General features: G+C 46.6%; 1 protein-coding gene across 15 annotated transcripts in view; it reads right to left on the reverse strand.

The window, feature by feature from the left end:
- Positions 1 to 12,127, reverse strand: part of ASPSCR1 (ASPSCR1 tether for SLC2A4, UBX domain containing) — an 86,770-nt gene that overhangs the window by 39,469 nt on the left and 35,174 nt on the right. For all 15 annotated transcript variants that reach the window (XR_006285797.1, XM_037913796.2, XM_043528393.1 and 12 more), the window contains one exon: positions 3,887 to 4,026. Coding sequence is in view for 14 of the 15 variants with exons in the window: in XM_037913796.2 (XP_037769724.2) it covers positions 3,887 to 4,026 (140 nt within the window). In the remaining variant the exon portion in view is untranslated. The remainder of the gene's footprint in view (positions 1 to 3,886; positions 4,027 to 12,127) is intronic.

Below are 12,127 nucleotides of genomic sequence, written 5' to 3' on the forward strand. Positions count from 1 at the left end.
AAGAAGCTGCTGCATAATTCCCAGCCTGCCAATGAATTTCAGGATCTTGCCACAGAAGTTAGGTCCCCCAGCATGCTGCCATCTTCCTCTATGGCAGCAGGAAGAAGAGCAGCAGGATCACACTATCACACACAAAAACCGAGTTAACATGGAGTTAAGACTGGAGACACTCAAAATTGCCCTGTGCTCATCCTGTCCTGCCCAAGCAGGAGTTTAGCTCCCAGAATGTAAATCACAGAACAATCACAGAATCATAGAATGGAAGGGAACTCGAGAGGTCATCTAGTCCAGTCCCCTGCACCCGTGGCAGGCCTAATCTAGACCATCCCTGACAGGTGTTTGTCCAATCTGCTCTTAATCTCCAATCATGGAGATTCCACAACCTCCCTAGGCAATTTATTCCAGTGTTTAACCACCCTGACAGTTAGGAAGTTTTTCCTAATGTCCAACCTAAATCTCCCTTGCTGCAATTTAAGCCCAAATGTCAAACCAGGAAATGCAGAGTTAAGTCAACATTTCCCATATAACAACTATACCAACTGAACTCTGTCCAAAGAGTCCCCTCAAGGAGATCAGAGTAGCTTACCTCTGCCAACCAACCGCAAGTACTTCCCAGACCAATGATGCTGCACAGACCATAGTGAGGGTAAATTCAATTGTATGACTAGGAATGCGGGGCACAGAGAAAATGGCACATTTGGTTAGGAAGGGGTAATGCATTTCCTAGTTTCCCAACATTTGAGTTCTGGTAATTAAACTCTCCCATTCTGAAAAACCACAAGGAGCACACAATAGTGCTGAGCTCCCACACTCTTAACTCCTCATAAACAACTTTTTGGCATGTGAATTTTTCTTGGTTTTTGAGAAAGTGGGGCAAGTGAGGAGGTATGATTCAAGGGCAAATGTGGGCAGAACAAAGTGCTGTGGAGAGTTTTCAGGGGCACTTTTCAGATATCAACCAGAGGTACCACTAGGCAGTAAGGAAACCCCTACCAGGGCCCAGAAGAAGCATATCTGACATTACATGAACTCCAGGGCAATAAGTGATACAATATTAATGTGGATAACTAGCCATAGTTTTTGGCTGGATCCATAAAAGCCCAGGTGTATAAACTAAATACAGAAGTCAGGCAAGCAGGGGATTGGAACTCAGAGTCATTAGGATTGCAGATCAACAGTCTAAACCACCAGCTGGGCTGGTGGATGCGTTGCTCACATTTCTCATTCACTGAGCTCTGCCTTGCAGAGCTCAAACTGGCTCTCTAGCGCAAGTCTGTTGACCCAGGCTGCGAGGCTCAATTCCATGGGCTGCACAGACATACTCCAAGTGGCATGCCAATTTTCAGGCCAATCCGTAGAGCCCTGCACAGATACAAATTTATATCCGCGGATGTGGACATAAATCGGTATCCACGGAACCGCAGGGCTCTCTTGGTTTGCGGAAAAAGGAGCAGACCATGGGACCACCACTCCCAGGAGCCAGGGTCCCACATCGGCTGCTCCTCCAGTGCACCTGTACCACTCTCAGCTCACCAGCAGCTGTCCCTGGTCACACTCGTGTGTTCAAGCGGCATGCATACCCCCAGACAGGAGACAGACAGCTGCGTGGAAGGGCTGGAGGCAGGGCAGGGGGCGCTACAGCCACGCCGGAGGAGCTGCCAGAACAAGGCGCTGGCTCCTGGGATTGGTGGCCCCACATTCTGCTCCTTTCGCCACTACAGTTCCTGGGAAAGCCCTGAGGTTCCGCAGATACCAATTTATATCTGTGGATATCCGCATCCGTGGATATAAATTTGTATCCATGCAGGGCTCTACCAATCTGAATATCCATGTGGATTTTAGAGCCCTTTGAAAACGCAGTTCTAAGCAGAAAGCTCTGGTCAACCCTAACAATGATGTTACATGGGCTGCTCCATATTTAAAGGAAGATTATGGCTCAAACACTGAATTCAGAGCATTAATTTACTAGGAGGGGAAAGGGTTTATCTTAACTGAATACTTGTTACAAAATAGGATTAAGAGTTCAGAAATTTTCCTATACAGGTCCCCAACTTTTAAGAGAATCTGTTCAGGAGCTCACCCAGCTTCTGTTCCTCACACGTTCTTGTCAACTGCTGGAAATGGCCCACCTTGATTATCACTACAAAAGGTGTCCACCACCCCGCTCTCCTGCTGGTAATAGCTCACCTTACCTTATCACTCTTGTTACAGTGTGTATGGTAACACCGATTGTTTCATGTTCTCTGTGTATATAAATCTCCCTACTGTATTTTCCACTGCATGCATCCGATGAAGTGAGCTGTAGCTCACGAAAGCTTATGCTCAAATAAATTGGTTAGTCTCTAAGGTGCCACAAGTCCTCCTTTTCTTTTTGTTCAAGAGCTGTAATGCCTTATATCTGTAATAAGTTCAGTATTCCTTCCTTCTCTTTGGGTATCCCCCAGGTGTGGAGCTATGGGTCATCACATCCTAGTTTGGCGTTTATAGTTTGATTTGATTTTCACCTTCTGTCATGTCTCAAATTGATTTATTCCAGCTGGTAACAGAAGGCAATTCTGTCATTAAAATTACAGAGATTTGCTTATTGGCTGCAGTCTGAATCCAACTCCCATTGAAGTCTGTGGGAGTCATTTCACTGACTTTAATGGGAGCTGGATCAGGGCCTGTATCAACATGTGACAAACAAATGTATGGACAAGTTGGAACTTCCATGCTTGTTTAGTTACCAGCTATCGTTGTAATGTCAGATCAGAGCATATGCACTGGGGCAGTGTGAAATGTTATTTCAGCTCTCATGTTTTAGGCCCCTGGCATATGAATGCCATCCATCTTTAAAAGCAGCAATCATTTGTGGTGGGGAAGGGGAATCCAGTAGCTTTGGGGTAACTGGCTGAAATGTACTTAACAGGTATGACAAGACATGCAATAATTTTAAATCCTGTCCCAACGTGGGCACCATGCGTCTTCCAGTCAGTTTATTTACCTTAGGTTTTTCTATGATGCTCAACACCATAGTATCTAAACACATCACACGCATTGAAGAATTAATCCTCAACACCCTTGTGAGGTACGGAAAAATTATCCTCCTTTAAGAGATGGCAGACTGAGGCACAGAGAGACACTGGGCCCGATCCAGAGATCCAATCCATCCCTTATACACTGCTCTGGCAGTGCCAAGGGGCCAGAAGGCAACCAAATCTCCCATGCTGGTGATTCCTCCTATATCACACAATGTACCATGCAGCCACTGGCATTAGGAGCACGTTGGGGGCTGAGAAGGGGCCATTATCACGTAGAATACCATGGAGAAGCCACTAGGCCACTCTAAAATAAACCAAGGCCAGCATACAACCAGCTCTAGGATCAAGGAGTCTTCCTAGTTGGGAAAAGCAAAGAATCTGGCCCAAGGTCACAGAGTAGATCTGTGACTGAACCAGGAACAGAACAAAATCTCCTAAATTCCAGCCTAGTCCCGGAACCCCCAATCCCATTCCTCCCTCCAGCACTCGTTATTGGAGTGTCTTCTCTTCTAGTCTGTCGACCAATTCTATTGTGTTCTTCAGGAGCTAAGCTCTTGATCTGAAAATCACAAATGCCCCAGGTCTGGAACCTAGCACGTTCTGTCCTGGACAGGTGCCAACCTCCCTGCTTAGGCCAAGTGATTAACAACAAGATTAAAGCCTGAGATCTCTCAAACCACCAAGGAGAGGAGAGTATTTTATAAGACTGGGGAGCTAGAATTCCCAGGTACACAGAGCCCAAGCCATCGATCAGACCAGAACCTTTTCCCTAGAAGCCAGCACAATCTATAGAGAACCAATGCAATACATTCAGAATGGCAAGAGAAGATGGAGGAACTTCAATTGCTAATGAAAAGAAAACTTGCCTCTCACTCTGCAGCTGGGCCAAGCGCTTCCTCACATCATCCACTGTGACTTCGAAGAACTCATCAGGAAGATCCTGTGGGCCAGCAGACAGTGGCTCGTCCAGGTCTGGATGGCACACGACTGGCTCTCGCTCCAAAAGCTGCAGAGCGGAGAGGGAGCACAGGTTAGACTTGAATGCTATGCCCCAGCTAGCGCCAAAGCATAGCACAAAGAATCAGACCTCAGCATTTGCAAAGTAAGGTCCATTCACAGGATGCATCTCTCTTCTAGGAAAGACCTACCCAAAGGGATCCCTTCACCTACATAATACAAAAGACCTTATATTGTACTACAGCTCCAGCTAACCACTCCCATGCTATAAGCACCAGGGAGCTACTCCTGTCCCAGTGTCTGTCCACACACACAGATCTTCCCAGTGGTAGAGCACAGCTGCCTTCTCTCCCTGCCCTGGGGCAAAGCATGCTAGCTACCTGGCAGCAGTTCTGCTACGAACACCTGGATGTCTGAATCATCACCAGCCAATCAGATTAGTCAGTTTTGGAACAATTCTAACCTTTTAGAACCCAGACATTCTAAGGTAGATGAGAATTTGTAGGAGACAGAAAAGGAGAAAGTGCTGCAATCTCCAGAGCTGAGAGGCAGGCCAGTGGAAGAACACGAGCTTTTATGGATAATATGCAGTTTTGTAACCAGGAGCCCCTGACAGCCAGTTGCCTGCCTGACATGGCCCAAGACGCCATGATTTAGGATATTCCTATTTACGCAAACCTCTTGGCCCTCTTCTCTCCCACACAGACTCATATACCCTCCAACCAACCTCCAGCACACCCTGCGCATGGCCTCCTCTCCCATCCATTCTCCCTACCCACATGTACGGGGCCCCCTGGGAATACAAAGAGTCTCTCAGAGACAACGCAAATTACAAGGCAAGGTTTGCTATGTTTGTGGGCACCAAAGGGTAATTTGAGAAATTAAAAGAGTGAGGTTGCGTGGGTGGGACTCTCAGCTACTTTTAGAAAGTCAAGTGGAGTCAGCTCTAACTAAAGGGTGAAAGAGCCTGATTGCAGCTTTCCCTGGGCTGGTGAAGAGGAGTGCCCAGAGCTGCAGCATTCCCTGGACTGCGAGCACAGGAAGCATTCCCGAGCTGCCAAGCTGCCCTCTTGGAAAGAGACTCCTGCATATCAATCTTCCAGCGCTAACTGTTTACAGGGTTAGTTAACAGCTGCACTGATGCAGCTGTGCCTCTGTAGCGCATCTGGTGAAGATGCTCTATGCCAATGGGAGAGCGCTCTCCCATCAGCATAATTACTCCACCTCTGTGAGAGGCGGAAGCTATGACAGCAGGAGAGCATCTCCTGCCGACATAGCACAGGTATAGACACCACTTAGGTCAGTCTAACTTGCGGCACTCAGGGTGGGGTGTGGGTGTCTTTTTCACATCCCGGAATGATGCGAAATAACTTAAGCAGTATTGACAGGTTTCAGAGTAACAGCCGTGTTAGTCTGTATTCGCAAAAAGAAAAGGAGTACTTGTGGCACCTTAGAGAATATAAATAAATTGGTTAGTCTCTAAGGTGCCACAAGTACTCCTTTTCTTTTTAAGCAGTATTGTAGACCTGTCCTGGGTCTCCTTCAAGCCAGGCAGCGGAGGCTACCTCTCTTGCGTCATTCTGGGCTTCCCATGAACAGGACACTTTGCCATCCTCCCAAACAGAGGTAGTTAGATTTGATCTTGCTGCAATGATCAACTCAAAGCACATCTACAGCCTTGTCAAATAGCTCTGTACCCACCACCTCAGGAAAAGCCTGGGGAAAACATATGGGACACGCAACATGTCCTGAAGGGTCTCTGGAATCCCCAGGAGAGAATTCCAGAGCCAAGGGACCTCACTGAGAACACCTCGCCAGCAGTGTCTCATTTAATGTAACTGAGGCTACTAACTCAAGCACCTTGACTAATCACGACGGTAGCAGAATCCCACAAGAAGATGGTCAGGCAGGGCCCAAACCATTTAGGGCTTTGTACATTAAACCCTTCAGCCAATGCATATCATAGAGCATAGGTGTAACATGTGCCCACAGGGATACTCCACTTCAAAGGAGGGCAGCTACGTTCTGGTCCCCCCTGCTCAATTGCTTTTCCTGCTTTGTGTAGCTCCTTTGGGCTACAGTCTGCCATAAGAGTCACACAGGCACTGGTTTCCAGACATCTCCATTCATATAGTAGGAGGCCAAGGTCCTTCTTCCCCAACGTCATTCTCTGTCAGCTAGTCAGAATTACAGATAAATTGTGCAACAAAACCTGTATCATCCAAAAGATAAATTCTCTTATCTCCATGCCCATGTGCTCCAGCACTGCCTCAATACCTGCCACACACTAGTCCAGCAACAAAGCTGTGCACCTGCTGTGGTATGAAATATTCCCATCCTAGAACTTTTTAATCCTTTTCAACAGCACTGAATGCCGAATATCTGAAACAAATTCCGAACACACAAGTATAGAAACAAGCCTCTGAGTTAGTGACTGAATTAGCATAACATTTCTCTCTATAGAATATTCAACTTACACTAGAGATAAGAAATTCCAAGCCTGTCCAAGGGGTCTGCAAAAAAACCAATGCAAACAGAACAAGAATTCCCACCCAGTCGACCTTTAAGCCAGACCCCAACAGGACATTAACAGCTCTAAGCTTTAGAGAGAATTGTCGTGGATGAATTTGCGGGGCAGCAGCACATACATGCAGAGCTCCTGCCATTCAGGCCCTACATTTGCACTACCAGTTCCGAAGACAGAAACATGAAGAAAGCAGCACATCTTGCACACACCAGCCTACCACCGAGGTGATCATTTTGCAATAGATGATACAGCCTGAAGAGAGACTGCTACTGAATAATACTTCATCTAGGTAGCTTATGCTCAGTGGTAACATCTGTGCCCCCTCCCACTCCCATCTCTACCCACCCACGCAAACAATATTTATGGGCTGGAAGGGCCAATCTGTTTCTGTCACTTCACCCAGTCTGTGCTTTACCCAAAGGACAGCAGTTGCCATTTGCTGCTTCTTGTCCCATTGATATTCATTCCATGGGCCTTTCCGAGTCCAGCTGCTCCCATCTCAAGTTTGGGTCAGAAATTATCTCAATTGGCAACTAATAACCTTAAGTATAAGCAAAGTCTGAAAGCTACCTTCCAACCCCCATTCCTGTCAGCAGCGTCACCCAACAAGGGGACAGAGTAAATGGCATACACATGTCCCTCTTTAGGAGTTCCAAAAGCCTGTGATCTAAGAACACCTGCTATCGATGAAGTCTCCCCACAGATTCATGCCCCTTAGCTTCTCAGAGCCAGAAGTAGCTATGTGTTTTCATAGGCAACGAAGGGGCTGATGGAGCAACAAACTAAGGCTGCTCATACAGAGGAGACTGTCAGCTACATCCTAATCCCACCAACTGTGCCCAATCCTGCTGTCCTCACCCCACCTCCACCTCACAGTTTGGTCCAGATTTCTCTGAACGGGAAGTCATGGCAGAGGGAAATAATCATTAGCTGACACTAGGAAGTTCCAATCTGTACTTAGATAATTAATGGGAAGGGCACATTGTACCTTTCTCAGGCAGAAGCTCCTTCTGGGAAGCTTAGAGCAAAAGCATTATAAATCAGGGAGATGATACACCCTGCAACACCAGTTCTTGGTCATGGTCTCCAATATTTGCTGCCCAAAGTTGAATTCTCAGGCACATCTGATCAACATGCTGGAGCCACCCATCAGGCCTCAGTATGTCTATATGACTCCAACCCACACGAGACACCCAATGTCAGCAATAATGCCTATCTGAGGTCATCTCTTTGGCTCTAAAAAAGGGAGCAGTGGAGGGAGTCTTTAAAAGCTCCCTCTGACTTCAAAGCAAAGTGGTAGGCAGACCCAGCTCCTCTCCCCACTGCAGTGAGCTCTGATCTCCAGGGGAACTTGGAGTAAAGCTACCTTCTAATAATTAATGTTTTGACATCAAAGCCAGCATGCGGCTGGTCTGTAAACCATCCTTAGCCCAGAAATGAAGAGACACCCGCACAGATTTTATCCAGTCTCTCCCTTTCAATCTAAAAGCCACACACAGGCACAGCATTAATGGGAAGATTCTTTTACTAAAATGGACCTTTGATGTTTAAAAAAAAAAATTGTTTTGTTTTGGGTTTTTTCCTCAGGTCTGAAAAGGGACAAAAAGCAGATGCCATGTGGCCAGCTCTACACTCTGTGTTGCTGCTGGGAGTGAGGAGGGCAGAGAAGGCCAGGAGGGGAGGCGGAAGCTCAGCTTAATCAATCAGCAGCAAAGGCACCCAAGATCAAAGGGCACGAAAGCATCAGTCAAAGTCACGTTCTGTTGAACATGAGGGCAGAAACCTCCAGCAGAACCTGCTCCTGAGCAACTCTCACAAACTGGGAGTAGGAGGCTGGCTCTAGAAGCAACTCTAACTGGGTAGAACAGCACTACAGTTCTGGTGGAGAGAAGACTTGGGGAGGTAGGAGCAACTAGAGTCCTCCGCTGTGTGTGATCAGAGTCCCACTCAGCTCTCCATGCCTGTCTGAACACCAGGCTGCAGAGCAGCATCCCATATAGCTACAGGCAAGACATGAAAGGGGAGCTAGGTTTGGCCTCACATCAGCACATGGAGGTGGAGAGAGAGAACGGAGCTGGTGAAGGATGACACCAGCCCTTCTGATTCTTCAGCCATTTCCCTACGGAGGAATGGGAGAGTCCGCTCCCCACTCCGGACTCCCATACAGGAGGAACAGCAGCCAGAGGGAGACAAGCTCAGCCTGGGCAGGCAGCACATTGTCCAGCTCTTCAGGCTCAAACCCCTCTCTCTCAGGAGTTCAATTCCGAGGATTAGAAGGGACCAGCCAGTCTGGAGCATACATGAATATTCATAATTTAACTGGAAAAGAACCTGACTGCTACATGATTTGCGGCTCATGAATCCTTCCAGGGTCTGGCTTCTGTTTCTAGGCAGTGAAACCCTCTCAAGAACGGGGAGCAGCCACAGAGAAACCTGCCAAGGGGGAGATCATGCACACAAGCTCCACCCTGTTGAGCTCCCATGAAGCTGGGCTCTCTCTGAACCTCACCAGACATTTTTCTTGCTACTTCTAAGATTTTATTTGTTTAATTTCTTGACTGGCTCAGGGCTGAGGCCAAAAGGTAAAACTCAAACCTCAAGGATGCCATAGCAGGAAGCATTCAAAAGGAAAGAACAGAGAAGGGGATTCTGTGTAGGGTTAAAAAAAAAAGTCAGCCTCTGTGTTTGGGAAGTAACCCAAGAGACTATCATCCCCAGCTTCTGGAGAGTGGACCCAGTGACAGCAGGAGAAGTCTTTATCAAATTGTGAGCTCCATTTTGTCTTGTAATCTCCATTTTCTGTTAGGACCTCCATTTTGTATTATGTGCTGAACACATTTAACTTTGCCCAAGGTAAGGTTATTGAATTGCATTCTAGCCTCCCTCCCCAGGAAAGATTTTTGACACTGATGGAATATGCTCCTCTAGTCACACCCTACACACTGTTATAATAATTTTTGTACAAAATATGCCTTGTAAGGTATCATTTGAAAACTAATAACTTGCTGGTCAATAATATCATGGTGAAATGTATGTAGCAACCTTGTGTGTCAAGTTATGAAATCCCCCCATGGTGATGTTAAAGGCACATGTTCAAACTCATGTAGCCCTGATTAGATATAACTGGTCAACCAGGCCTGTCTTAAACAAAGGGAGTGTGTTTACCTCAGTCTGCATGTAAGTGGTAAACAAAGTCCTCAGACAGCAAGAGGGTGAAGAAAAAAATAAAGAATCTGAATTTCAGCATACACGGGTGAGGAAAAAAACAGCAAGAAGCCTCCTTCTTCCACCCGACTCCATGTTTCCTTGCTCTCAGCTGGAAAGAACTGTATTTAAGGGTCACACTCAGGAACATGCACTTCAAAGGGTGACTGAACTATAAAAGTGAGGGCCAAAAACACCCCACGTTCTCTCTCCCTGTCCATCTCTCTCTTTTCGGCTACGAAGACAAAAGAAACAGCCGTTGGACCTTGGGAGTAGATCCTGACCTGAAACTTGGTCAGCAATGCTACTGAAAACCTGTGGTAAGAATTTCACCTTGAATCAAGTTTAGTTTGTTAAGTTTAGTATTAGGAAGCGTTTTATCTTTGTTTTCCTTGTCACCATTTCTGACTCTAATGCCTTAATACTTCTACCCACTTAAAACCTCTCTCTTTGTAGTGAAACGAGCTTGTTTTATTCTTTTATCAAAACTAATCCAGTGCTGTGAACTGTGTGGGTAACTCCATTTGAGGAGGCAAGCTGCTGTACCTCAATCCCCTTAGAGGTGCAATGGATGATCTCATCTATCTGGACTGTCCAGAAGAGAACTGGATAGTGCAGAACACATGTTTTGGGGGGAAATCTGAGATTAGAAGTGTGTTGGAGTCACCCTGAATGTAGTAACCAATGTTGCTGGAAGCCAGAAGCTGGCTGCTGGCTTCAGAGTTGCTGGACAAGTGCTATGGCTTTACAAAGACACTCTGGGTGTGACCTGCAGGCTGATTGTGAGTGACCCAAGTTGGAAGCTACAACAGCAAAGCATTGTAAGGCACCCAAGTTTGCAGGGCAGTGGTGACAGCCCCCTCATTTGTGTAGATCGCACCCCAAAATGTCAGACACCTCATTGAAGGATCATCACTGAGAAGCAATCAGCTTTGGTCTCTCAACTGCTGGCCCATGAAACAATGGATTTTCTACACAGGGGCACCTGCATGGTCAGTAGATATGCAATTTGTTTGTCAATATGGGCACATGGCTAAAGGGAAAGAGACTGTATTGGGGGTGGGGAGGAAAGAGAATGCTTTTCTGAGCAGGGGGCCAAACACTGCGACTTACAAGCAGGAGTGGGTGGAAAGAGAAGGCAGAAAGAACTCTCGCTTGCCTGAAACACTGAGAGGCCTCGAACTCACAGAAGGGGTGAGATCAGACTTGGGAGGAGCCATCTCAAGACTTTTGTTATTTTTCAAATATCTGTAACTCTCTAATGACAGGTTTCAGAGTAACAGCCGTGTAAGTCTGTATTCGCAAAAAGAAAAGGAGTACTTCTGGCACCTTAGAGACTAACCAATTTATTTGAGCCTAAGCTTTCGCATCCGATGAAGTGAGCTGTAGCTCACGAAAGCTTAGGCTCAAATAAATTGGTTAGTCTCTAAGGTGCCACAAGTACTCCTTTTCTTTTTTCTGTAACTCTCTAGTTCTTTTTAAGAGTAAAGTGACTGTGGTTAAGAAATTTCTTTGCTAAGCCTGTGTTCCTTGCTTTCTTGATACGTTATCCCCGAAGGTGTTAAACCAGAAGCCAGAGTCCCATCTGCTAAGTGGAAATCTGGGGGAGCATATGTAAGCAACTAAGCAGCTTGGAGGGTACAAGACGGTACAAGGCACTGGTTTTGAGGACTAGGGCAGCTGGATTGGAGAGTTTCACGTCCTAGGGAAGGCTCAGACAAATGGTTTGATCCAGGGGAGTCCTCCCTAGAATCCCGGAACTAAAAAAGCGACTAGACTCTACTCAGACCCAATTGGGTTAGAAGCACATGCAACCCAGGATCTAGGTCCACTCACAACAGATTAGTGTCCACACAGAGAGGCACTGGGTCAGGCTGCGAAAGATTTGAAAAGGCCATCCATTCCCCCTGGACACTACCCACAGGTGTATATTTCTAATCATGCAGAAGGTAACGGAGCCTCCACAAGTTACAAGCATATCTGGGGGGAAAACTACAAGTCTGGCCAGTTAAATCCTATCTTTCCTTTGGCAAAACTACAGAGTGAGTAGTGGTGGGAAAGAGCTCAGTGCCCCATTCCTGGAAGCAAGCACGGCATCTGGCTACTGCGCTTAGCGCTGCAGAGAGTGTTTGTCATGCACTTGGCATGACTGGCACTATAGAAACCAGTCCCTTTTTTTAATGCTTCTAACTCAGCCTTGCTGCCTCCATTTGTAAAGGAGACAACACATTTCGAAACCTTGTCCAACTCCTCTGTCCATTGCACAGAGGGCAAATTCCTAAATCCCCACCACTCATCTATCTCTGGAACATCAGTCAAGCAGTCCAAAAGGCAACAACTCCGCAGCAACACAACGTCCTCAATGTCAGAAGCCACAAGCCCAGTGGCTCAAGTCCTAGGATTACAGGACAGAAAATAC

This window comes from Chelonia mydas, chromosome 14, assembly GCF_015237465.2.
Source record: "Chelonia mydas isolate rCheMyd1 chromosome 14, rCheMyd1.pri.v2, whole genome shotgun sequence".
Classification (NCBI taxonomy): Eukaryota; Metazoa; Chordata; order Testudines; family Cheloniidae; genus Chelonia; species Chelonia mydas.